Below are 26,126 nucleotides of genomic sequence, written 5' to 3'. Positions count from 1 at the left end.
GTGTGTGTGTTGTCACTATACAAAATTTCATTGCAGTGCTGATTCCATAACATTAATTGTGAGACTGGTGAAGGGGTGCCGAGTTCCAATGTGTGGGTGGTAAAAGATCTAAAATCTGTTTACTGAATCTCTTTGGAGTAAACAGAATTGAAGTAAATAAGACACAACAGCAAAAAGAAGCTCTAAACATCTTGTGACTTCTGTCTGATTTTGTAATTTCACAAAGAAAATAACTAATCTTTTAAATTAAGGAATCACTGTCGGCATTGATCAGTGTCTTCTATTTTCTAGCTAAGTTGACATTGGATTTTGACCATGGTGAGCTAATAAAAGAAGATACAAGAAATCTGAAGAGGAGAGATATGCTAGCTCCAAAAAGCACAAGTACACTTCCTGCTAAGACTGAGGTACATTTATCAGAGACTTTGGCAAATATTAAGGCACCAAAAGCTTTCGGGCCAGGCGGGGATGTTAAGCCATGTGATGAAAATGGAGAAGATGCACTCAACAATGTCAAAGTAAAAAGCAGGAATTACGTCTCTAATTGAATGCCATAGGGGTTTTAGCTACCATATTTGCCTATTTAAACAGTCTACAACTATTTAACACTGCCAAACAATAAACTCCTCTTAAAACTTAGCTGTAGGACCATGTTTGTGTAAATTGGGTGCAGGCAATTTTTTTTCAACAAAGATAATATCACAGCCAAACTATTGCATTCACCTTTCATTGTAAAAGGCATATTTATATTTAAAGTCCTGCTCACAATGGTATAAAGCAGTACGAAGTAGTAGGACGGACTTATAAGATCAGCTTGGCAATTAATGATTGATGCACAATCCTTATTAATTGCATGTTAGCTTCAAGCTTACCTTTATTTTGTGAACTGATTTCATGATTGTTTATTTACAGTAACATGGCATCAGAGTTTCCTTTAGGTGTGGGGATGTAATTACATTTTACTTACTTTGCATTTTTAATTTTTTACCATGTATAACAGACCTTCAGTCAATGGGTTTGGCAAGGAATCTAATTCTCAACCACTGCTAAAGATATGCCAGGGAGCCAGAGATTAAAAACTCCTCTGAGTTTCTGTCTTGCATTTGGAGCTCCACTGGCAGCATGTCACAGATGACAATGGATTCTCCTTAGACAATTGTCAAGACAAATGTTTGTCCCTCTATTTTTTGAGAGGTCTTTCATCTGTATGCATCTTTCACAGACTCAGGATGTCACAAAGCACTTTGCAGTGAGGTACCCTTGAAGTGTTGTAATGTCCTTGTTATTGTATATGTAAGTAGTATTACCATTGTATTCGCTGGACCTTTGAATTTTAATGTGCTGTTATATGAAAAATGATTAGCACAGTAGCTGTAGTGTTGCTGTTTTAAGTGCAATCTCATGACTGAGTGTATCAGTGTAGTATTGTATTATAAGAAGACAATCTGGTTCCTTCTGTCTTCTCAGTTGGTAAATGTTGAATCACAATTTGGGTGCAAGTGAAATCTGTCTCTCTTTCTCAGTACTAGTCTCAGTACTATGATGAGTACTGCCTTTTTGTTATAGCATCAAGCTGTCCTGAAGTAAATTTGGTGTTCTGGTCTCATGGTAACCCCTTCCAATCATTAATCATTGTGTGGAATTTTAAAAAATGTTCTTGCTGTCTGTACTAAGTTTCTCTTTATCATCTTGAACTTCTGCAATTTTGTCATGCTGTTCTGCATGGACTTCATCCTTTTTCAGGTCACCTCGCAGGCATCTCTTTCCAAGCTGAAGAGCTCTTGCTTACCAAATTATTCTGTATATTGGGGCGTACTTGGACTTATTTTTGATTAATTAGTTGAGCTAATGTAAATCATGAATTGCCCAACTCATTGATGAGAAAAATAAAGTTCTGAATGGTATATTTCATTACATTTTGAATCGATGATTAAACTTATCTTAACTGTATCTTTTCACAGTCATCTTATGTTGGCCACGGTCCTGAATTTCAACGTATACTTTTCAGACTTTCTGGTCGAAGCCCTTTGGTATCTCACTTTCTGAACATGAAAAACATAGACGGTAGAAGTTTGAGCACTATGGGACCAAAAATGCAACGCATTGAAATTTCCAAAAATCCATATCCTTTAAGGATTAGTACTTTTTCTTGCAATGTCATCGATTTATATCTTTCTGTGAAAATATTATTCTACTGTGGCCTTATCAATGGTTAAATGATAATCTTTTCACATCAGCAACAATATTCCCATATGGATGTAAATGTAGTGCTTTTGAACTAATCTTGACAATCTCATTTAATAGTGCTGGTTGCCCTGGCAAATTAAACTTAATTCAATCATAACCTCTATCACTATATTCAGAATTATTTGATGCATCTTGGGAATGTTAAAGCAAGACAGTTAAAAGGTGGGAATATGGAATATTTCTATGGAAATTTATTACAACTATGACAAATAGAGACAAACAATAAATGTGGGCCAGCCAGCGATACCAACATCCTACAACTGAACTGAAAAAATACTTTAATATAAACTGTGATCCATGAAGTATGTAATACTGTTGCTGAATACTTTTATAATTTTCATAAATTGTGTAACAATAGTGGGACCATAACTAATACCATCAAGCAATGAGGTTAACAAGAGATAGCAAAAGTAATAATGATAGTCACCATAGTCCTTTTGGACCATAGGTTGCTGTCATTAGACAAGACAACAGTTGGTGGTTTAATCTGAGGGTCACCATTCCTCAGACAAGGGAGGGGTTGAGATGGAGAGTTCTTCATGGTAACCTCAGCCAGTATTGGTCGGTTAGTTCAGTTGGTTGGACAGTTGATTTGTGATGCAGAGTGATACCAACAGCATGGTTTCAAGTAATAATTACGAAGGTTTTAAAAGTTGTTAAGTTGTCACAATACAGTTCGTGACTTCTGATATCTTAGCTTAATTTGAGACTCATCTGATTTAAGATTGTAAAAGTAAAATTACTCACAAGACTCATAAGGTAATCAGATTAGGATTGTTTCGCCTTCAGTAATTTGAGCTTTATAAATCAATACAGTTATGTGAGATGTGCTCTGTACTTTTATGACATTTCTTAATGTAATATTCAACAAAATAATTTGTCGTTGAGATTTTCATTTTTTCTAACAACATCAAAATTATGTGAAAAATGATATAAGGAAATATCAAATATATAATGTGGTCACGTTGTCACCAAATTATGTTCGTTGTCCCTTGATACAATGTAGGCATCATTGTTTACATATTAAACTAATGATGTTCGGAACTAAATATCATCATCATAATTAGTTCTATCCTTCCTAAGCATATAATTGCTTCTAGCAGGCAGGTTTGGCAGATAGTCATATCAAATTAACATTTGGCTTTGTATCCCCAAGGCAATGTCTTCATTCACATCATCTTTGTTATTGTCCTCACAGTCATTGCCTTCCTGTGTATGGCTGAATACACCCAGATGATCTTTTACAACTGGGATAATTGTTCCTCATATTGGCTGACTGCATCAATTTTGAGGGATGATTATTTACATATTTTAGCTAAATCCGAATTGCCTCAAGACTTTTTGATGGATTTCAGTGCAAGGCCTAGTGAGTTTTCTTGCCATTTCTTGTCAAACCTACTTCTAACTCGCTACCTTGCCCTCATGATGCCAGCCCTCATGTCTGACTCCAGTCCCATAGTAGCATGTACCATTTCTGAAACAACTCACCACTCAGTGGATATTTGCGAAGATCGATATGCACCCAGAAAAGTGTTATAAATCTAACGTTACCCCACACTGGCAATGCCATGGCCTTGTAACCACACAGCCCATGGCACATAGCCAGTATGACTGACATTCCCTCACATTACAACACCATTCTCTCACCTAAGTTGCTGTTTAACCATCAGGCCATACAGTTAACATGTTTGTAGCTATATCCTATCTACATGTTCTCCAATGCCCAGTGGAAACCCAAAGCTTGTTATTGTCCAGTAGCCGAACATCATACACAGGCAACAAAAGGGAAATCAAAATATTTTATATGTAGACAGCAAAGGGAAACACAAACAAAACAATATAAACTGAATAAAAACCAAAAGAACTGCAGATGCAGTAAGTCAGAAATGAAAACAGAAATTGCTGGAAAACCTCGGCAGATCTGACAGCGTCCGTGGACAAAAATCACAGTTAACGTTTCAGGTCGAGTCACCCTTCCTCAGAACCGTTCTGAGCTTTTTTGCTGAGTTTTTCCAGCAACTGCTGTTTTCAAATAGAAACTGAAGTTTGCCCTGACAATGCATACCAGATTTCAGCATTATAGCCGACAAATAATTTCCAGTACATAATGGTCAGGTGCATCCAGCAGTCATCTGTTAGGAGAGAGTGTCCATGCTTTACAAAGCCTTTGCATGGAAACACAAAACTATTCTGAAAGAATATTGCAAACAGTATGCTTCTGTCAAAATTTGATTTTTAAAACAAAAATCTAAGGCCATTGTTAAAGAAGTGAAAGTGGCAGCGCTGTATGGAGGTTTGTACTGAGGCAGTTCGTAGTTCACAAGTTCAATAACCTGATTAGAATGTTGCAATAATAAAGAAAGTAACTTCTTCAAGTGAATACTCTCATCTTGTTGCCTACCAATTTGCTCTATTGTTGAAGATCATCCATTTCGTTTTACCTTTTCAGCAACCTGAACTATTAATTCACAATATGCTGGGTGGGCTAACATGGTGGTATCAATCTGCTGGTAAAACTGTTCAGCCCAATGCAAGCCTGCAGCACAAGAATCTGAGTTGGGTCTGGATTTTTAAGTTTTGAATAAACTTGTTGCTGATTAAACTTTCAATGCTAAGCCTTGACCTTAAATGAAACTACAGTTTTGTTCATCATCCCAGGAGTATTCAAAATTATGTTGAGTTGCACATAACTGATTTGGACCCCGTTTTTAAAAAATTCTAATGTTGCTTTTGGCTCCATTTTCTTAATTTGTCCTCTGTCTTTGACTATGAAATTGCAAGATGAATGAGAAAATAAAAACATGGCAATTACTACCCAAGGATACTAAATAGTCTTAAAGTAGTCAACATTTTAACTTTAACTGAGACCAGTGCACGCCACTCTCTCCAACCTACCAAGATCTAATCAAAGAAACAAAGAAACGAAGTAAAGAGCACCACCAGAAAATTATTGAGTAAGTTAAAAATCTACACATTTTTATTTTAGGTCACACTGTCACCACATTGATTCTTATTTTGAAAAAATAGTTCAATCGTTTGATTTCAGAGTAAAGTTTACTTCTTAAATTTAAAGTTTACATCAACATTTAACTGTTGTGCTAATTGAATGCATAGATAGAGCATATATTACACAATTAATATCATTCTGCACAGCGATTACTAAATAATTCATTTGTATCTCTTCTGCATTTTATTTTTTCATTTTTTAGTTTACATGAGCAAACCCAAAAGGCACTCGCAGCATTAAGATGGGATCAAACCAAGTTTAACAAGAAAATTGACAGGTTGTACTACTTTTGTACAAATTCTGTTGAAGTTATGAAATGGCAGTCGCCAACTCAAAACTAGGACGCTGCTTTTGTGAAAACCTCAGAGTAAAGTGAGAAAAGTGCATGCTATTAATGCAGTCTTTGGGTTCTTTCAATACAACATTTGGAATGCAATACTAATGTCAAAAACTGATGTTATACTTTAGGTATAGAAGCTGACGTTTCGGGCCTAGATCCTTCATCAGAAAAGGGGGATGGGGAGAGGGTTCTGAAATAAATAGGGAGAGAGGGGGAGGTGTATAGAAGATGAATAGAGGAGAAGATAGGTGGAGAGGAGACAGACAAGTTAAAGAGGCGGGGATGGAGCCTGAAGAGGTGAATATAGTTGGGAAATAGGTCAGTCCCGAGAGGACGGACAGGTCAAGCGGGCGCCATGAGGTTAGTAGGTAGGAAATCGAGGTGCGGCTTGAGGTGGGAGGAGGGGCTGGGTGAGAGGAAGAACAGGTTAGGGAGGCGGGGATGAGCTGGGCTGGTTTTGGGATGCTGTTCCTGCAACCTTCGGGTGGCAACGTCGTGGCTCTGCAGGAGGCCCAGGATGGACATGTCGTCTAAGGAATGGGAGGGGGAGTTGAAACAGTTTGTGACTGGGAGGTGCAGTTGTAGAGGAAGCCACAACTGGGAAACCAAGCGGAGGCTTGGGCACTGCTTTGCAGAACACTTATGCTCGGTTTGCAATAAACAACTGCACCTCCCAGTCGCAAACCATTTCAACTCCCCCTCCCATTCCTTAGACGACATGTCTATCCTGGGCCTCTTGCAGTGCCACGAAGATGCCACCCGAAGGTTGCAGGAACAGCAACTCATATTCCGCTTGGGAACCCTGCAGCCCAATGGTATCAATATGGATTTCACCAGCTTCAAAATCTCCCCTTCCCCCACCGCATCCCAAAGCCAGCCGTGCTCATCCCCGCCTCCCTAACCTGTTCTTCCTCTCGCCTATCCCCTCCTCTCACCTCAAGCCGCACCTCCATTTCCTACCTACTAACCTCATCCCACCCCCTTGACCTGTCCATCCTCCCCGGACTGACCTATCCCCTCCCTACCTCCCCACGTATGCTCACGTCTACAGACTCCATCCCCGCCCCTTTAACTTGTCTGTCTCCTCTCCACCTATCTTCTCCTCTATCCATCTTCGATCAGCCTCGCCCTCTCACCCTATTTGTTTAAGAACCCTCTCCCCATCCCCCTTTTCTGATGAAGGGTCTAGACCTGAAATGTCAGCTTTTGTGCTCCTCAGATGCTGCTTGGCCTGCTGTGTTCATCCAGCTCCACACTTTGTTATCTTGGATTCTCCACCATCTGCAGTTCCCATTATCTCTTATACTTTTGATATTGCTGTTCTCTTTTAAATAGAATGGCTTCCATAACAGCAAGAAATGTATAGAAAGTTATGACCAACATCATAGAACTCAGTTAAGTTTTTTTAATAGACTTACAGGAGAATGTGAATTCAAAACCTCTGGAATTATTTAAGGAACAAATGGATGTTTATGACTGTACATTCATTGGATTGCAAGATATTTATGAACTTGCTGATATCCATGCCAAATCTTCCATTTGTGTGTTTGAATCCATGTCCCATTGTGTCATTTTTATTAATTAAAGGGAATTTTCCAGATAAAGCTTTTACTTCTCAGGTACCTCTTTCAAGGTCAAGACAGGTGATGAGGAAAGTCTGGTTGTCATTGTCGACCTGGACATGACAACGCCATTGACAAGGTACTTCATACTAAGTTACTTCAGGAACAGGCATATTGTGATATGCATTAGAACTCAATTTCATTGGACCAAGAATTAGCTCAAATCTCAGGATCAAAATAGTTTTAGTTAATGGGTGTTGTTAAACTGGTGGAATGTAATTAATGGGCCCCAATGTTTGCCAGGGTGAAGGGTATTTCTACCTGGCAGAAATGCCAGAAGAAGTCACGAATCCAAAGATCCATCCCCAAACCTGGCATCTCTCATTTTCATAGGGAGGGTTTGGGCTGAGCTGTAGTTCATGTATGTGCAATTCTCAGAGGCAACTGGCCAGTTAAATGGTGAAGACCTCCACTGAAGTTGGATTTCCTTGTGTAAATCTCGACCCCCGGTGGGGTCTCTCTCCACACTCAGTCAATGAACACTCGCAGTCGGTCTGGCTGTTTAAGACTTTACTCTTTATTTCATCACATGGCCGGGTACAGATCATCCGGAAAACACAGAAGTTGAGCACTTCCGTATTCCTCGGAGGAGCTCCACACACAACTTAATACAAAGACATTTTTATACTTTTCTTAAAGCAGGGTACATGGCGTGATCGCATAGTGTATTCAAACATTTACCAATCAATACATGATATTGCTTCATTGACAGTATTAACTGGTAAACAACTTATGTCACAATGCTTAGGCTACTTTTTGTCTCGCCGTATTGCGCCAAAACATTTGCTACTGAAAGGTCAGCTAGAATGGTTAGTACTGCATTATCTTACCATTACTGCTTTATTTCTGCAGCTATAGCAGAACTCAGAGTTTCCAGGCTAAAAGAGCAACTCTAGCAGAATTTACAGTTCCCAGGCTGGAAGCCATTTTCTTGCTAATTCGCACCAGCAGCCATCTTGTGCCTGGACCCAAATTTCAGATTCTCACTTGTATCTGGAACTTGAAGTAGACTGCTTGGACCTGGTAAGAGCAGGTCTGGTTCCAGTCTCCTGATTAATACTCATGCTGACTAATATGTGAATAGGCACAAAAGGGAAGGGGAAGGGGTGATATGTGGGGAAATATGGGTTTGATTAGGGTCACAGGGATATTAGAGGACATGGTAAATGGGTAGATTAGCATGAGGGTATGATGTACCATGGTTACAAGCGTAGTTTTGTATCGAGAGTAATGGTGTGAGAGTAGTAGGGATGTCAACCTTGGGAAGCAAACAGCTACTTCAATTTTTTTTGGGTCACCTGGCCTGACTCTCAATCCATCTCATCGCCAAATCTGAAATGAGCGCAATCAATTTTAAAGGTGGAGTTTGGAGAGCTGGGATTTCTCCTGACTCTACCTGATCCAAGAGTGAAAATCATAGCCCTGGTATTTCCACCAGACATCAGTCATAGGACTGCCTTGTTCTCTATGACTGGTTTGTGGTGGTGGCCGTATGATTTGTGATCCCACACACCAAAATCAGTGCGAAAGTTAACACGGTAGAGGAATGATATTAGATGCAAAAAGTTTTAAATGTATTAATGTTGTAGATTGTATAGAACAAAACTGAAAGTAAGTAAGAGAGGAAAAGAAAATCTTCTACATTGCATAGACCTTTAAAGCTTAATAAGAACACAAGAGTATTAAAAATAGGAGCAAGGCTAGTGCATTCAGCCCATCAAGCCTGCTCCACTTTTCTACAAGATCATGCCTCAGCAGAGATATTTGTATCATTGGCCATAGGTGAGGTGCTGAAAGACTGGGAGGTGGCTAATATTGTGCCTTTATTTAAGAAAGACTGCAAGGAGAAGATAGGAACTATGGACCAGTGAGTCAGACGTCAGCAGTGGGTGAGCTATCAGAGGGACTTGTGAGACACAGGATTTATGCGCATTTGGAGGACTGATTAGAGATTGTCAGCAGGACTTTGTGCATGGGAAATCATGTCTCACAACTTGACTGACTTTTTTGAAGATGTGACCAAGATGGTAGATGAGGCTGGACGGTAACACTGTCTACATGGACAAGGTTCCACATTTTACACTGATTAGTAAAGTTAGATCACATGGAATTCAGGGAGAGCTTGCCAATTGGATATACAAAATTGACGTGACAGGAGGAGACATAGGTTGGTGGTGGAGGTTGTTTTTTTGGACTGGAGGCCTATGACCAGTGGTGTTCTTCAGGGATCACTGCTGGATTTGCTGTTGTTGTCATTTATATAAATGATTTGAATGAGAATTTAGGAAGCATAGTTACTAAGTTTGTGGATGACGTCAAAATTGATGGTATAGTTGACACTGAAGAAGATTATCTAAGTTTTTAAAAACATACTTTATTCATTGAATATACAAAAAATAAAACATATTTATACACCTACCCAGTCATGCTAGCCCCTCCGGGTTATCCAGGGAGTACGTACGCCAACTAAAAGGAAAAAAAAGAAAAAACCCCGGCAGTCATCTCCCCGCACATTCCCCGTTGGCCCCCTGACCAGCTGGGGGAAGGCGCCAGCTGGGCCCAGTTACCAGATAGGACCCCTTTTTCTATTCTGGATGAAGTTTCATACGGTGGTCTTCCCCACTGCGCCTTGGCAGCGGTGAAGAAGATTATCTAAGATTGCAAAGGGATCTTTAAAAAATAGGCCAAAGAATGGCAGATGGAGTTTAATTTAGATAAACGCGAGGTGTTACACATTTTGGTAAGATGAACAAAGGCATGACTTACACAGTTTCTTATAGGGCCCTGGGAAGTGTTGTCAACAGAGGGACAGAGGGGTTCAGGTACATAGCTCCTTGAAAGTTGTGTCACTGGTAAACAGGGTGGTAAAGAAGGTGCTTGGTATGCATATGTATGTCTTCATTGCTGACACCATTGAGTAAAGGATTTGGGATGGTAACCAATCCTCAATCCATGCTAATATATTACCCACCACACCATGAGCTCCTATCTTGTGGAATAACCTTGGGCACAGCACCTTATTAAATACCTTCTGGAAATCCAAAAACACTGCATTTACTACCTCTCCTTTATTGACTCTGCTTGCTTTATTGTCAAAGAACTCTAGCAAATTTGTCAAATATGATTTCTCAAAACCATGTTGACTGTGATTACATTAAGCTATGTCTTGCTTTTCTCCCTTAATAACAGACTGGCATTTTTCCAAAGACACATTAGGCTTACTGGCATACTGTTTCTGCTTTCTGTCTCCTTCCTTCTTGAACACGAGCATCACATTAGCAGTTTTTCAATCCACTCAAATCCTCTCAGAAATCAAGTGGGTTCTCGAATATTTCATTCAATGCCTCCACTATCTGTGTAGCCACTTCCTTTAAGATCCTTGGGTGTAGGTGCTCAGGTCCTGGCCACTTGTCTGTCTTCAGTCCAATTAGTTTGTTCCCCCAGGATAGAGACTGTTACAATACCTTGCCTCCCATTAGCACTTCACTTATCTGCTACCTTTGGAGTGTCTACAGAGTTCTGCTCATGAAGTCTGTTGCAAAATATTAGTTTAAAGTTAGTTGGCAATCCTTTGTTCCTTGTTATCAGTTCACTAGTCACATTCTCAATGATCCCACATTCACTTTAGCTACACTTCTTATAGACCAATCTTGGCAATTGTTTTTATATTTCTTGTCTATTTAATTTCATAGTAAATTTACTTCTTAATAATATTAGCTTCTTAGTCATCTGTTGCTGATTACTAAAAATAAAATCCCAACCCTCTGGCTTAGCACTAGTTTTCACGGTTTTACATGCCTTAGTTTTTGCCCAAATCCGTTCCTTGATCGTCTTTGTTAACCGTGGGTGGTTTACCCTATCTCATCAAACTCTTCTTCTTTTTGACTAGAATAAATTTTTACTGAGCGTTCTGAAGGATCAGTTGAAATGTCTGCCACTACTGACCTTCACCTTAGCTTGTTTTCTTAGCCATCTTTGGACAATTCTTTCTTCCTGAGTCTGCAGTTACTCTTAATTAAGCTCAGCTCTTAAATCAAGGTCCTGAATTACTCTCCCTCAAACTAAATTGAAATTCTCTCATGATGTGATTGCTAGCCTTCTATAGCATTCTTAATTATGAGATCGCTTATTAGTGAAACATTATTTAATTATTCATGACTAGATCTAAAATAGCTTGTTCCAGTGTAGGTTGTGTAATATATTGCTCTAAGAAACAATCCCTGAAGAACTTTACAAATTCATCTTCCTTGTTACCATTGCCCATCCTGTTTTTCTAATCAATGTTCAGATTAAAATCACCCATGATACTTATTCTGCCCTTCTTACATACCTCCATTATTTCCTGATTTATACTTTGCCCTATAGTGAGGCAATGCACTGGGGCCCTATAGGTGATGCCCAGCCATGACATTGTGCCCTTGCCATTCCTATTCCTAACCAAACTGCTTCTACATTATGATCTATTGCACCTGTAGGACTGCTCATCACCACACTGATGCTATCTTTTATTAACAACCTTACTGCACCTCCTTTTCCTTTTTACCTGTTCTTCAATGCCCTTGAATATTGAGTCCTGGTCATCCTGCAATGACTATCAAGTTATCTTCATTTATTTCTGGTTATTCTGTTTGTGCCAGTGACTCATCTGTCTTGTTAAATATAGTATGTGAATTCAGATGAAGCACCTAAAAACCTAACCTTTTACCATAATTACTTATTTTGTTTCTAATTTTTGTTGCACTCTTCTGCATATATTTTCTGCCACTTCCTGTCACACTTTCATTATTTGTTTCTTCACTATCCGGCATCTTTTCTGTGTTGTTTGTTTTGAGTCATTTAATATCCAGAAGTGCTCTTACACACAACTGAACTTTCGTTTCCCATCACTAAAACACCCATGGTATTTTTTCCACCTATTAACCACCACCAGTAAATCATCTGTGTTTCCAATTGAATAATTTACATGCAAAGCTCATTAAGGGAAATGCAAACCATAAAACATAAGGCAGAGATAGAGAGGGTCTTTTTGCTTTTTAAAACTTCCCTTCAATTAAGCCCTCCACTAACTACTTAGATTAAATCCCTATCTATGACCCTAGTTGTTCAAATCACTGAACACCGGTCCCAGCATGGTTCCAATGGAGTCCATCCCATGGAACAGCTCCTTTGCCTCAGTTTTGATGCCAGTGCTCAATGAATCCAGAACCCATTTCCCTCATGCCAGTCTTTGAGACATGCATTTACCTCTCTAATTTCATTTACGCAACAACAAATTGCACTTGGTTGAGGTAGTAATCCTGAGATTATTGCCATTGTGGTTCTGCTTTCAAATTTATCCCGAGCTGCTCATAATCCCTCAGCAGAAACTCTTTCCTAAACCTACTGTTACTGGTTCCTATGTGAACCATAAAATTGGATCCTGCTCCCTTTCCAATTTCTTCTCCAGCCAGAAGATATGTCCTAAACTTTGGCACCAGGTAGGAAACACAGCCTCAGGATGCTCTGTGTTTGCTGCGAAGTGTCTGTTCCCCTAACTGTTGCTATTCCCTATTATTACTCCATTTCTCTTTTCTTCCTGGACTTGAGCTCTGTACTGTGGTACTTTGGTCAGCTTGTTCAACCTCTCTTCACTCTGTGCCCTCTTTCACACTGGAAGCAAGGACCCTTTGCCTGCTGGGCAAGGGAACGGCTGATGGCAAACATCTCCAAAGTTAGATTCTGCATCCCAATAACTACATCACCCACAGCCACACCCTCTTTGACAATGGGCCAAATTTGACGTAATTAATTTTAGGAATATGACTGTCTCTTGAAACACAGTGTCTCGGTAACGCTCCCTCAAATTTCCTCAAACAGCCAATACTTGCTGCAGGTGTGGTCACTATGGATCATATTGGCATTCACAGTGCCCACGTATAACATCTGTAACACTTCACTTACCCAGTCACCTTTATTCAATTGAATTATTTAATCTGGTTGTCTGTAAGTGAACCTCCTAAGTGTACTCTTCTGCTTCTTTTTATATTCCTATTCATTCATGGGATGTGGATGTCACTAGTAGAACCAGCAATTGTTGTCCATCTCTAGTTACTCTTGAGAAGGTGGTGGTGATCCGTCTTCTTGAACTGTTTCAGTGTACATGCTGCAGATAGGCATTCCATGCTATTATGAAGGGAATTCCAGGATTTTGACCCAAGGACGTGGAAGGAATGTCATTATATTTCCAAATCAGGACGGCGAGTGGCTTGGAGTGTAATTTGAAGGTGGTGGTGTTCCCATGCATCTGCTACTCTTGTGCTTCTTGATGGAAGTGGCTGTGGGTTTGAAAGGCACTGTTTCAGGAGTCTCGGTGAATTTCTGAGGTGCATCTTGTAAATAGTACACAAGCATTGGTGGTGGCGGGCATGGATGTTTGTAGACTGTTCCAGTCAAGCAGGTTACTTTGTCCTGGATGCAGGGAAACCAGAATTGAATGCAGTATTGCAGAAGTAGCCTAACCAATCTCCTGTATAACCACAACATGACCTCCCAACTCTCATACTCGATGCAATGACCAATAAAGGCAAGCATACCAAACATCTTTTTCACTATGCCGTCTATTTGCAACTCCACTTGCAAGGAGCTATGAACCCGAGCCCCAAGATCTCTATCCGGCAACACTCCCCAGGATCTTACCATTAAATGTATAAGTCCTACCCTGATTTGTCAAAAAAAATTACAACACCTCACATTTACCTAAATTAACTCCCATCTGCCACTCCTCATCCCATTTGTCAATCTGATGAAGGTCCTGTTGCACTCTGAGGTAACCTTCTTCTCTGTCCATTCCACCAACTGTGGTGTCATCTGTAGACTTACTAACCATACCTGCTATATTCACATCCAAATAATGTATAGAATGATAAAAAGCAGTGAACCCAGCATCAATCCTTGTGGCACACTGCCTGTCACAGACCTCCATACTGCTAAAAATATTAACATTTTTAATCCCCTCACATTTTTGATGACATAACAGCCTTGGAAATGTCAGAACAGAGCTCAAAGAACCTCAGCTACTGAAATAGAATGAACAACTTTAGTACATTTACTTTGGAACTGCCTTAATTGCCTCATAGCAAAGTCTACACAGTAATGCTTGGTAAATATCTGTACTGGCTTACGAAGTACTGCCACAGGCAGAATACTCTGTTGTTGGTGTTCTTCAGGCTCTGACCTTGCATCAAACATATAATGTAAAAGCAGGATAAAGATTAGAATTCTGGAGAGAGTATACTTACCATATTTAGATTAGAAAGCAGAAAACAATTGTTTTAGCCAAAAACACAGCTCCTGTTTCTGGACATTATCCAGTAGCAATGAAATGAACAGATTAAGAGACTGTCAGGTGAGTAAACATCATGGTCTGCTGTGATGACATTTATAGTTGTATAGCCTCACATTAGACTGGAATATGAAAGTTTTGTTTTGCCATCACTTAGACTGAGTATCTTAGGATAACAAGGTATAGAGCTGGATGAACACAGCAGGGCTTTCCTGCTCCTCTGATGCTGCTTGGCCTGCTGTTTCTGCAGTTCCTACTATCTCTGAGTACCTTAGGAACCTTGATGCAGCCAGAGTCAATGTCTGTAAGAAATTGGTGGAAAAAATAAATGAGAAATCTACTTTTACAAAATAGCTGAATATCCTTTATTGTCATAAATTTGGAAATGTAAATTCATTAAAGAATTCAAGTTCTTTCTCCCTGAAGGGAAGAAACTGTAACGTCCTTTTGTTTATCACACAAGGCTGAAAAAAGAGTTGTCCAATAGCACAGAAGACGAGATTGAGTCAATTTCCAACAAATTGGTAAGTTTGTATATTATTCTGAATGAAATTAACCATATTGTTTATTGATGCTATTTATGATTTCTGCTATTCATTCTAAGAAACTGATTCATTTAACATCATTCTATAATTACATGTGAAATGAGCAGTGGGCGTTAAGTATGATGCAAGAAAACTTTCTGGTAAATGGAAGAAAAATTTCATGTGAGGATTAGTCTCAAAACACACTAGGATAGATCTGCTAACATCTTGTTGACATTGAACATCTTGTTGAAATTGATGTTTTATTTACAAAAGGAAATTAGATAATGTAGTTGATGCATTGTGGCTTACCCTGGTTTAATACCTGTAGGATAATGAAGTTCAGGTTGCAAAATCAACTGTCAGTAAATTGATAACAAACAGCAAGCACACGAAATAACTGTTTCAGAATTTTATTTTCAAATGATTTACTATTGAAGAATGTACCGAAATTTGTCTTTACAAACAGTTTTAAAGTAGGCCCAAGACCCAGACAGAATATGCATTTTTCAAATTACTGATACTTTTTTCATTAATGAACAAACTGTATAAGATCAAAAAATGTTGGAGTGAAGGTCAAAAGTTACTCAGACAAAAGTAAAAATGACTATATAAATTCATGTGCATTTTTCAACCATCTATCCTGTCCATTTAAAGTCCAATCTTTTTCCTTTTAGCTCTGTATTAGTCTATACGTTTCAAGCTAATTATCTTGCAAACAAAAACTCTTGATCTAGGAGCAGCCATTTACCCAGGAAACGTGAGAACACACTGGACTTCAGGTGAGACTGAAACTCTGAGATTTCAAACCCTCCCCTACCCAGCATACTCCTGACAAACATCCAAACCATTGAAAACAAGATGGACAACCTTAAAGCTAGACTCACCTTCCAAAGAGAATTGAGGGACTGCAGTGTGCTCTGTTTAACAGAGACATGGCTCACCCCTGCTGCACCTGACTGTGCCTTACAACCTGAGGGCTTCTCAATCCACTGATTGGACTGCTTGGTGTCCTCGGGCAAGTCATGGGGCATTGGGGTCAGCCTCCTAAACAACATCACCGGGTGCTCAGATGTGATGACCCTAGTGAGTCACTGCTCCCCAGACTTAGAATATTTAACAGTGAAATACTATCCATACTACCTGCTACACGAATCCACCTCCACTATCCTGATAGTGGTCTACATCCAACCCCTTGCACTTGATGAAGTATGCTACAACCTAGAGACAGAAGACTCCCAAGCCTTCTCCATCATAGCCAGTGACTTCTACCAGGCTACCCTCAAAATGTGCTACTGAAATACCAAATATGTCTCCTGTCCCACCAGAGCTCCAACCATCTTTGACAATTGCTACACAAGCATCAAAGATGCCTATCGGTCCATCTGCATTTTGGAACATCAGACCACAACACTATACTCCTCCTCCCAGCTTACATACAGAAACTGAAGCGTGGGGACCCAGTACAGGAAGTAGTACAGTGTTGGTCTGATGAATCTGGAGGGCTGGGACTGGTCCATATTCAAGCAGCCAACCTAAGTAAGCATGCTGCTACCGTTACTGATGTCGTTGGCAAGTATGTCAATGACTGCATGCCAAAATAGTTCAACCAAACACTCCCCAAATTGAAACCATGGATGAATTAGGAGATCCACTTTCTACTGAAGTCCAGGTCTGAGGCATTCAGGGCGGGTGACCCTGACCTGTAAAGGAAATCCAGGTGCAACCTTTGCAAGGCCATCTGGGATGCCAAGAGGCAATTCCACACTTACCGCATGGACACCTGTTGTTTGTGGCAAGGCTTACACGACAAAACAGGCTACAAAGTGAAGTCAAACAGAATCGCGGGCAGTGGTACATCCCTACCTGATGAGCTCAATGCATTCTGCACTCGCTTTGAACGGAAGGGCAGTGAATCAATGTCACCTGCCCCAACAGACGAGACATACCTGTACCCAGTGTCAGTGCCACAGACATTAGATCAGCTGCATTAAGGGTGAACCCACAGAAAGCGACTGGCCCTGATGCAGTCCCTGGTTGTGCTTGCAGATCCTGGAGTATTTGCAGACATCTTTAACCTCTCCTTACTCTTATCTGAAGTCTCCATCTGCTTCAAAGGACCTCCACTATCACAATGCCAAAGAAAAATCATGATGCATGCCTCAATGACTACGACCCGGTAGCTCTGACATCCATCATTATGAAGTGCTCCAAGAGGTTAGTCATGGCTCACAGCAAATCCAGCCTCCTAGATTGCTTTGATACATTGCAATTCACCCACCGGCGCAAAAGGTCTATGACAGATGCCATCTCACTGGCCCTACATTCGTCCTTGGAACATCTGGACAAAAAGGACACTTATGTCAGGCTCCTACTTAATGAATACATCAACCTTTCTTTCACAGCACACCTGTTTCTTAATTGAACATAGAGCGTAGAACAGTACTGCACAATACAGGCCCTTTGGCACTCAATGCTGTGCCAATTACTAATGTATCATAGAGAAAACAATCTTTGAGTCTGAAGGTTCAACACGGGATATAAGTGTCCACAAGATTAAAGCAACATGAATTTTCTTTTTTCACTGTTGTCTTCATTTCCATTAGATCATTAAAGCCAAAGAAACAAAAGAGGAATCTCAAAAATCAAGTTCAACAGAAACTGAAACAGAGTCAGAGACGGACATTGATGACGATTATAAGGACCATCTAAAATGCCATGAAAATCTGTGTGTATTGCAATTTTCACAAGACTTATTACCAATCATAACCATTGAAAAGGTTGGGTAAAACACTGAGCTGCAATTAAATGTTTTTTGCCACAAAAAAAACATCCTCTGTGATGGTCTTAGGTCAAATTAAACAAGCTGATAGTGAAGAAGCAATGATGCGTGATTATCTCAAATTTATTTTGAACAAATGTGTCTTAATTACTCAAAGTAATAATGACTAAGCAGACCAGCTCTTATTTTCGGGGGTGGTAGGAGGGAAAAATGGCCTCCTTATTCCTACAGATCTTTCAAGTTATTTAGGCCTCATGATAAACTGTTGCTCCTCCTGCAGGCTGGGTAGCAAACAGGCTGTGTGTGTGTAAAGCTGCTCTTTGAACATCAGCTTTGTAATAGACTTCTTGCACTTTTGTCAGGAAGCTATCCAAGTTGTTGGTGGGCACCATTGACACTGTACAGCCTCCCCATCCAGCACCAGTTAGCCGTGAACCAATAGCACCAGCTTGTCTGAAAAATAATGAATATAAATATCAGCAGAATGTGAGCATTCACTTTTCATGTCACAATTATCTATTAACTTCTCAGGATTTTATGTCTATGAATTTTATTTCATTTGATAGCCCATTTTCTTAACCCTCTTCACATTTTTGTGCTCAGGAAAATCAAAGATTTAACTAGTGTGAGGGAATTGAATATTTCCCAGGTCACACATAGCAAACCAGACAGAAAGTTCTTTCAACTGTGACTCAAGACCAACTTCAAACACATATTGTACTGCACTGTCTAAGCCAAATTGGAATTAGATTGACTACCCAAGCTCTTCGCAAATGATCCTTCAAAGTCCGTTGCAAAGAAAATTTGTCCCATTAATCTGGGGTGGATCTAGGTCACAAACATAAACAGGCAATACTTTATCCATTGATGCCAATGAGCATTTGAGAGATTTTAGTTTACTGCAGATTAGTGCATACAAACCACTAGCATCAAATCTGATCACATTGTGGACTGTGAGCTGAATGTTTCTTTTACTCAGTTTCTGTTCCTCTAACTTAAAAATCATGAAAAATGATTTATGTTGCAGAATGCATGTCGTAAATGCTTCTACATTTTGTTCCAAAACAGTTAAAATCAATTGAGGACTTCAACAATAATCCAACAGACATACAAATTCCACCAGGGAGCGATGAAGAATAAATTTTATCTGGGGATTCAGAGTTGGCAGTGGATGCAGATCACAATATTGGACTTACATTCTGGTGTCCCTGGTGGTATGTGTAGCTGAGATTATGCAGCAGACATTGCTGGAAATTGAGTAGCAGGACTGAAGGAGTTGACCCTAAGTAAACATCATTGACGGCAACTTTAAGTTTTGGAATTTCACAGGCTAAAGCTTTCTAATCCCAAATAAAGATATTAGAGATTCTAAAAATCATTTGCAATATATTTAAATTATAACCTGAATACGATCCATGAGGGACTCCCCCCCCCCCCCCCCCCCCCCCCGTATGAATGTTAATCACGTTAGATAATACAAACCTAAATCCTGAACTAGTCATAGATACACAGCATGGAAACAGAACCTTCGGTCCAACTTTTCCATGCCAACCAGATACCCTGTATAACTCTAGTCCTATTTACCAGTATTTGGACCATATCCCTCTAAACCCTTCCTATTCATATACCATACAGATGCCTTTTAAATATTGTAATTGTATCAGCCCCCACCAATTCCTCTGGCAGCTCATTCCATACACGCACCACCCTCTGCATGAAAATGTTGCCTACTGGGTCCCTTTTAAATCTTTCCCCTCTCACCTTAAACCTATGCCCTCTAGTTCTGACTCCCTCACCCTGGGGAAAAGACCTTGCCTATCTACCCTATCCCATATCCCTCATGATTTTATAAACCTAGGACAGAGAATTTGGAAGATGCTAGAAGGAATATTTACCTTATGTTTGAATGACCTTATCACAACTTTAGGGAGCTTACAGGATCGTGTTCAATAAAATTGACATAGTTAAGAAATTGGAGCAGGAGCTCATTGTGATATTTATTAAGATCATGGCTAAAAGAATATAGTAATTCCACTTTCCTATCCTATCCCCAAAGTCCAGAGAATTCAATAAAAATATGATTACCTTTCTCATCCTTCACCTTCAATTCTGGCCTAAGATCATGGGTTTCTTCCCTGATTCTTACAAGGCCACAAGATCAATTTTAAATCTACTAACTACAGGGCTATAATTGCTATTAAACTGAAGTCTCATTCATAAAATAGAATAATTGTGGAATATTGTGATGTGTTTCATTTTGAGATTAGATTAGGAACATTAATCTGTTTCAAAGGTTCCATTAGTGGCGTGAAGCTTCACTGGTGGTAACCACAGGCCATAAAATCACATCTGCAGCCTTGTGAAACTTCAGGTGCATTGCACTAAACTTTCACCACAATTTGGCAGAGAAAGTTAGGCTACACAACAATTATACATGAGCCTTATATAACTTGATAACTTCAGTCCCATGCTGAATTTTCTAGTTTAATTGAAACTATCATGTACATCCTCCACAAAAAATAAAAACAAAAAAGCTTTCCTTGGGCCTGGTAAGTTCAAGTTGGCTTTACAAATCAAGAATCCCACCAGTGTGAAAGCAGGCCATTCAGCCCATTGAATCTGCAACAACCCTCTGAAGTGTATCCCACCCAGACCCACCACCCTACCCTATCTCTCTCACCTTGCATTTCCTGTGGCTAACTCACCTAGCCTACATATCCCTGAACACCGTATGCAATTCCACACGGCCAATCCACCTAACCTGCATATCTTTGGCACGCTGGAAGAAACCCATGCAGACATAGAGAGAATGTGCACACTCCACACAGACAGTCTCCTGGGGCTGGAATCAAACTTGGATCCTTGGCACTGTGAGGCAGCAGTGCTAACTACTGAGAGATATAATTTCAGTTGTGAGTATATGTCATGTTTTCAATTACATTTTGTTTCAAGTAGTAGCTGTTTTATCTGCTACTTAATTTTTTTTTGCTTTTTCCTTTTCCCCTTTCATATTTTCTTCAATTATTCTTGCTTGCTGGTGATATTTAACTTGTGCCACACACTGTGGTGAGCCTTGGCATTTTCCACCTCACAAAACAGGCTGCAAACAGAATTTTACCATCTGTAACAGGATAACTAACAGCTAAAGTATGGCACAGGTTTGGCACATCAAATATAAGTGACACTTTCTTTCAGTTGTTCATGGGTTCTGATGTCCCTAGCTAGGCAAGCACTTATTAGCCATCTCTAATTGCCCTCAAAAAAATAGTGGTGAACTACTTTCTTAAACCACTGCATCTTTGGGGTACAAGACCACGCTCAGCACTGTTAGGAAGACAGTTCCAGGATTCTGTCCCAGCAACAGTGAAGGAATAGCAATATAGTTCCAAGTCAAGATGGTATGAAACTTGGAGGGGAACTTGCAGGTTGTGGTGTTCCCAAGCATCTGCTGCCTCTGTTCTTGTGGATGGTACAGGTTGTGGGTTTGGAAGGTGCCATTGAAGGCAGCTTGATGAGTTACTGCATGATATTTTGCAAATGGGACACGTTACTCTGTTTTGTGGCTGTGGTAAAGGTACTAAAATTTGAAAGCGATGGATGGAGTGCAATGCTTTGCCTTGGATGTTGTTGAGCAGCTTAAGCCTTATGGGTGCCCAGATTTCAATTTTTAGACCAAAATTTAACATTTAGCACAGTGGTAGTGCCAAACAACATGACAGAAGGTATCTTCAATGTAAAGACGGGTCTTTGTCCCCACAATAACAGTATGGCTCATTCCTCCTGATACTCTCATGGACAGCTACATCTACTAAGTAGGTGGCCTGGTGATGGTGAGATCAAACAAGTTCTCCCTCTTCTTGGTTCCCTCATCACTTGCTGCAGACCCAGTCTAACAGCTATGTTCTTTAAAACTTGACCAGTTGGTATATGGAAATTCTACTGAGCTACTCTTGTAACGTACACTGAAGTTCCCCACCCAGAATACTTTGCGTCCTGGCCTCCTAAGCACATTCAGCAAATGACGTTCAACACAGAGGACTGCTGATTCATCAGCCAAGGGGAGTTGTTGGCAGTCATCTGCAGGAGATTTCTGGAACATTGTAAGGTATGATTTTGTGAACATGCCTATGTCAGACTGCTGTTTCACTGGTCTGTGGGACAAATCCACATTGGACTTGCTGTTGCTATCTCCAGTGCCTAGGTCGATGCTGGTTATTGTCAGTGGCAGAGTCAACCACATTGCTGTGGGTCCAGAAGTGAATGTAGACCAGACTAGGAAATAAAAACTTTAAAGAAGTGTCTTGCTATTTTAAAGTATAGTGTTCCTCATTCTTTGAGTGAAGTAATACTCCACAGGAATCCAAGCACATGGGAGAGATTTCAGGACATCTGAACCTCCAGGATATAGCGCATTATTCTATAACGTTTCCTTTACAGCTTGTATTTTCTCTCAGGTTTTCTAATGTAGTGAAACCCAATTAGCATTTCTCAGAAAGGAAATGAGGAATATACTGCTCTCTGTTATTTTTGTTCAATATTTATAATTTGCCATTTTTGGGATACTGACTTTTTTTAAAATGTGGAAGAGCTGATTTTATGAACCTTTTGCTTCCTAAATGATGCATAAAGACAATATTTGCAAGGACAATGATGCAACTTTTCTGGCGCCACTTGATCACACGAATTAATGTTGTTTACAATAGCCAAAGAACTGTGGATACTAGAAATTAGAAATTTCTGGAGAAGCTCAGCAAGTCTGGCAGCAACATGGAGAGAAAGCAGAGGTAATGTTTCAAATCCAGTGACTCTTCTTCAGAATGCTTCTTCGAGGGAGGTGATGACCTAGTGGTATTATTGCTGGACTGTTAATCTAACAACCCAGATAATGTTCTGAAAACCCAGATTCAAATCCTGCCATGGCAAATGATGGAATCTGAATTCAATAAACATCTGGAATCTACTGATGCCCCATTGAAGCCATTGTCAATTGTCAGAAAAATCCCATCTGGTTCACTAATGCCTTTTTAAAGGAAGGAAACTGCCTTTCTTACCTGGTCTGGCCTACATGTGACTTCAGACCCACAGTAATGTGGTTGACTCTCAACTCGTCTCTAGGCAATTTGGGTTGTGCAGTAATTGTCAGCCCAGCCAGTAACACCTACCTCCCGTGAATGAACTTTTTTAAAAAGCAGGATGTGGGAGTATTAAGTGCCATAAATTGGATAAACAGCGTAAGGCTTAATGCACAAAGTGTTCCACATTTACTATTCATCTATACTAAGCTCTAATAAATTTACACTATTTGCACTGCATATTATTGTAAATATGCAATTTCAAGCTGATATTAACACTGCTTAAAACTCCTAAAGTCACTTACAAATCTCTTCAGAATTAAAGCTCTGTTTTTCTCTTCTGTTTAACTGATGATATTGACTCCCACGTACTGCAAGTCCAAATTCTTTCTGTATATTGAGCGTTAAGGGGGGTGTTGTTTACATCCTTGCCATTTAAAAAATGAATGGACCACATTCTCCAGCTTTCTGTTTTTTAACCAATTTCTTACCAGCCCTTTAATAGCTTGTGCCTTCATTCATCAGCAAATCTCCGATGCAGACTATTTTGAAAATTCACTAATGCAATATCCACAGCACTTTTTCAATGCACAGTTATCGCCTTAAACAAAATTCAGAAGGTACAACTTGGCTTTTGTGAATCTGTGATTAATAATCAGCATCATTCACACTTCTTTAAATATATAAAATGAAATGAAGAGACTAAAGTGAACATAGGCCCCTTAGAGAATGAGGCTGAGGAAATAATGGGGAACCGGGAACTGGTAGAGAAGTTGAACAAATACTTCGTTATCAGGCTTCATTGTAAAAAACACCAATTGGAGTTTAAAAAAATACTAAATAATCAAGCAGCAAAAGAGGGTATGGAAATAAATACAAAAACTAGCACTGGACAAAAAGTATTCTGGAAACTAGTGGGAAGAAAGTTGTTAAGTCCTCTGGGTCCAATGGCTTCCTTTCTAGGATATCATAGAAAGTTGCTTCAGAGATAGTGGATGCACTGGGAGTAATCTTCCAAGAATCCCTACATTCTGGAAAAGTCCTAGACAATTGGAAAACTGCCAATGTGAGCTATGGGTTAATTAGCTTAACATCCATTATTAGAAGAAGGATGCAATAGCACAGCTTTAGAAATACACCATGAAGCCATGCTGACTCCCTTGATTTTATGAAGGGGCATGCCTTAAAAATAAAAAGATCAAACAGTAAACATATCTTGTTTGGTTTGTACACAATCTCATGTAGCCAAAATCAATTTATATGATGCACTGAATTGTTCTAAACAATAACTTCAGACTCCATAGTCTGACTGAGTCAGTTGTCTTTGAGCAACTGTTGAATATCATCTTTGGTTGCTTCAATTCAACACCTTGTAAGAGAAAGAAAGCCTTTATAACAGTGTTGATTGATAGATTGATGTATTGTTGTCACACGTACCAAGATACAGTGAAAAGTGATGTTTTGGTTGGGGTGGGAGGAGTCTTTGATTATGTTGGTTGCTTTTCTGATGCAGCAGGAAGTATAGTTAGAGTCAGTGGATGGAAGGCTGGTTTACATGATGGACATGGGACCTATCTAGCTGGTATATAACTTCTGTTTAGACAGTAGTTTTAAATATTCATATAATTATGGATTTCATATACCTCTTTATTAAATTATTCCAAACATCAGGAGTAACAAATGAGATTTAATTGGCAATATGTGAGTTCTAGCTGAGAAACAACTGGATGAACGGGAGTGGAGTGCAACCACATAGCTGTTGCAGGCAGCATTATTAAGGAAACTGAACATTGTGCTGCAGATCTACGTACATTCTCAACGGTAGATAGATCTGCAGCACAATGTACATTACAACAGGAGTTCTCAGAAACCCAAAATACTCTGGTAGAGGAGCATTTCTTGGACTTAAATTGACAAAAGACTCTGCAAGTAGTAGTAATGTTTTAAAGAGGATAAATTAGCTCTGCAAAATGTTGGCAAAAAAATGTTCACAACTTCTCACTGTTCTTTGCAACTACTTGTGTGGACTTACTTATTTTCCTTGCAGTTACTCCTTAATTAATAAATAAATATAATTATTCTGGCAATTCTAGTTCACCGATACATTCACCCGATTAATTTGATCAGGTATCCAGGAGTTTCAATGCACAATTTACATTATTTATTTATTCTGAGCTGTAGGAAGCAGATTGCACTTAAATTTGCATTTCTAGGCTGCAGCCTAGTTTCTGAGGAACGTGCAAATCCAACTTAAATGACAGTCTCTACTGTTTGCAAAAGAACCACTCTGATTTGTACACAGTGTTTCCTGTGACTTATGTCACACATTAGAACTGAAAATAGTGAGTATGATGTACTGTTCTGTTTGTTCCAGTTTCTGTTCCTAATGATTGTTCAGCGCTAACATATAATAAAGGTCTATTGAAAGGAAGACAAAGGCTCTTCTACAGGTTTAAGAAGACATTTTAAATAGGTGTAAGGATAAGACCAACAACTATAGACCAGTTAGTTAATTTGGTGGGGATTTCTGCCACTTCTGAGCCCATGGCCCATGTGATCAAGATCCCATTGTGCTCTGAGGCAACCTTCTTTGCTGCCCACTACAGCTGCAATTCCAGGTAAAGGTTTACCAGACTGATTCTAGGGATGGCGGGTCTGACGTATAAAGGAGAGACTGACTAGGTTGCGACTGTTTTCGCTGAAGTTCAGCGGGGGGGGTCTCATAGACACTTATGAAATTCTAACAGGACAGGGGTTGCTGGAGGGAGGATGTTCCCGGTGGTGACTGTCCAGAACCAGGGGTCACAGTATGAGGATTTGGGGTAGACAATTTAGGACAGAGATGAGGAGACATTTCTTGACCCAAATTGTGGTGAACCTGTAGAATTCATTACCACAGGAAGTAGTTGATGTTAAAACATTGAATGTATTCAAGAGGTGACTAGATATAGCACTTGGTGTGAATGGGATCAAAGGTTATGGGGAGAAAGCAGGATTAGGCTACTGAGTTGGCCGATCAGCCATAGAACATAGAACAATACAGCGCAGAACAGGCCCTTTGGCCCTCGATGTTGTGCCAACCTGTGAACTAATCTAAGCCCATCCCCCTACACTATCCCATCATCATCCATCTGCAAATCCAAGGACTGTTTAAATGCCCGTAATGTGGCTGAGTTAATTACACTGGCAGACAGGGCGCCCAACGCCCTTA

The 26,126-nt window shown here is 39.8% G+C and overlaps 2 protein-coding genes across 3 annotated transcripts in view; one reads left to right on the top strand and one right to left on the bottom strand.

Annotated features, from left to right (window-relative positions):
- LOC125467296 (protein FAM227B-like) overlaps window positions 1-26,126 on the top strand; it is a 263,519-nt gene that overhangs the window by 235,049 nt on the left and 2,344 nt on the right. The window contains exons 11-16 of one of the 2 annotated variants that reach the window (XM_048562956.1): window positions 292-407; window positions 1,962-2,122; window positions 5,124-5,201; window positions 5,457-5,531; window positions 15,001-15,061; window positions 17,668-17,945. In XM_048562956.1, coding sequence (XP_048418913.1) covers window positions 292-407; window positions 1,962-2,122; window positions 5,124-5,201; window positions 5,457-5,531; window positions 15,001-15,061; window positions 17,668-17,850 — 674 coding nt within the window. In that variant the 3' untranslated portion in view covers window positions 17,851-17,945. Of the gene's footprint in view, window positions 1-291; window positions 408-1,961; window positions 2,123-5,123; window positions 5,202-5,456; window positions 5,532-15,000; window positions 15,062-17,667; window positions 17,946-26,126 lie in introns of those variants that run through there. The other variant, XM_048562957.2, reaches the window with a different exon arrangement.
- The window catches only part of galk2 (galactokinase 2), a 134,475-nt gene continuing 123,817 nt past the window's right edge, over window positions 15,469-26,126 (bottom strand). Inside the window, exon 10 of the mRNA XM_048562961.2 lies at window positions 15,469-18,296. Within this exon, the coding sequence (XP_048418918.1) occupies window positions 18,089-18,296 (208 nt within the window). The 3' untranslated portion in view covers window positions 15,469-18,088. The remainder of the gene's footprint in view (window positions 18,297-26,126) is intronic.

The sequence above is a fragment of the Stegostoma tigrinum genome, chromosome 33 (genome assembly GCF_030684315.1).
Source record: "Stegostoma tigrinum isolate sSteTig4 chromosome 33, sSteTig4.hap1, whole genome shotgun sequence".
NCBI lineage: Eukaryota > Metazoa > Chordata > Chondrichthyes > Orectolobiformes > Stegostomatidae > Stegostoma > Stegostoma tigrinum.
This window is presented reverse-complemented; position numbering and strand designations above follow the sequence as displayed.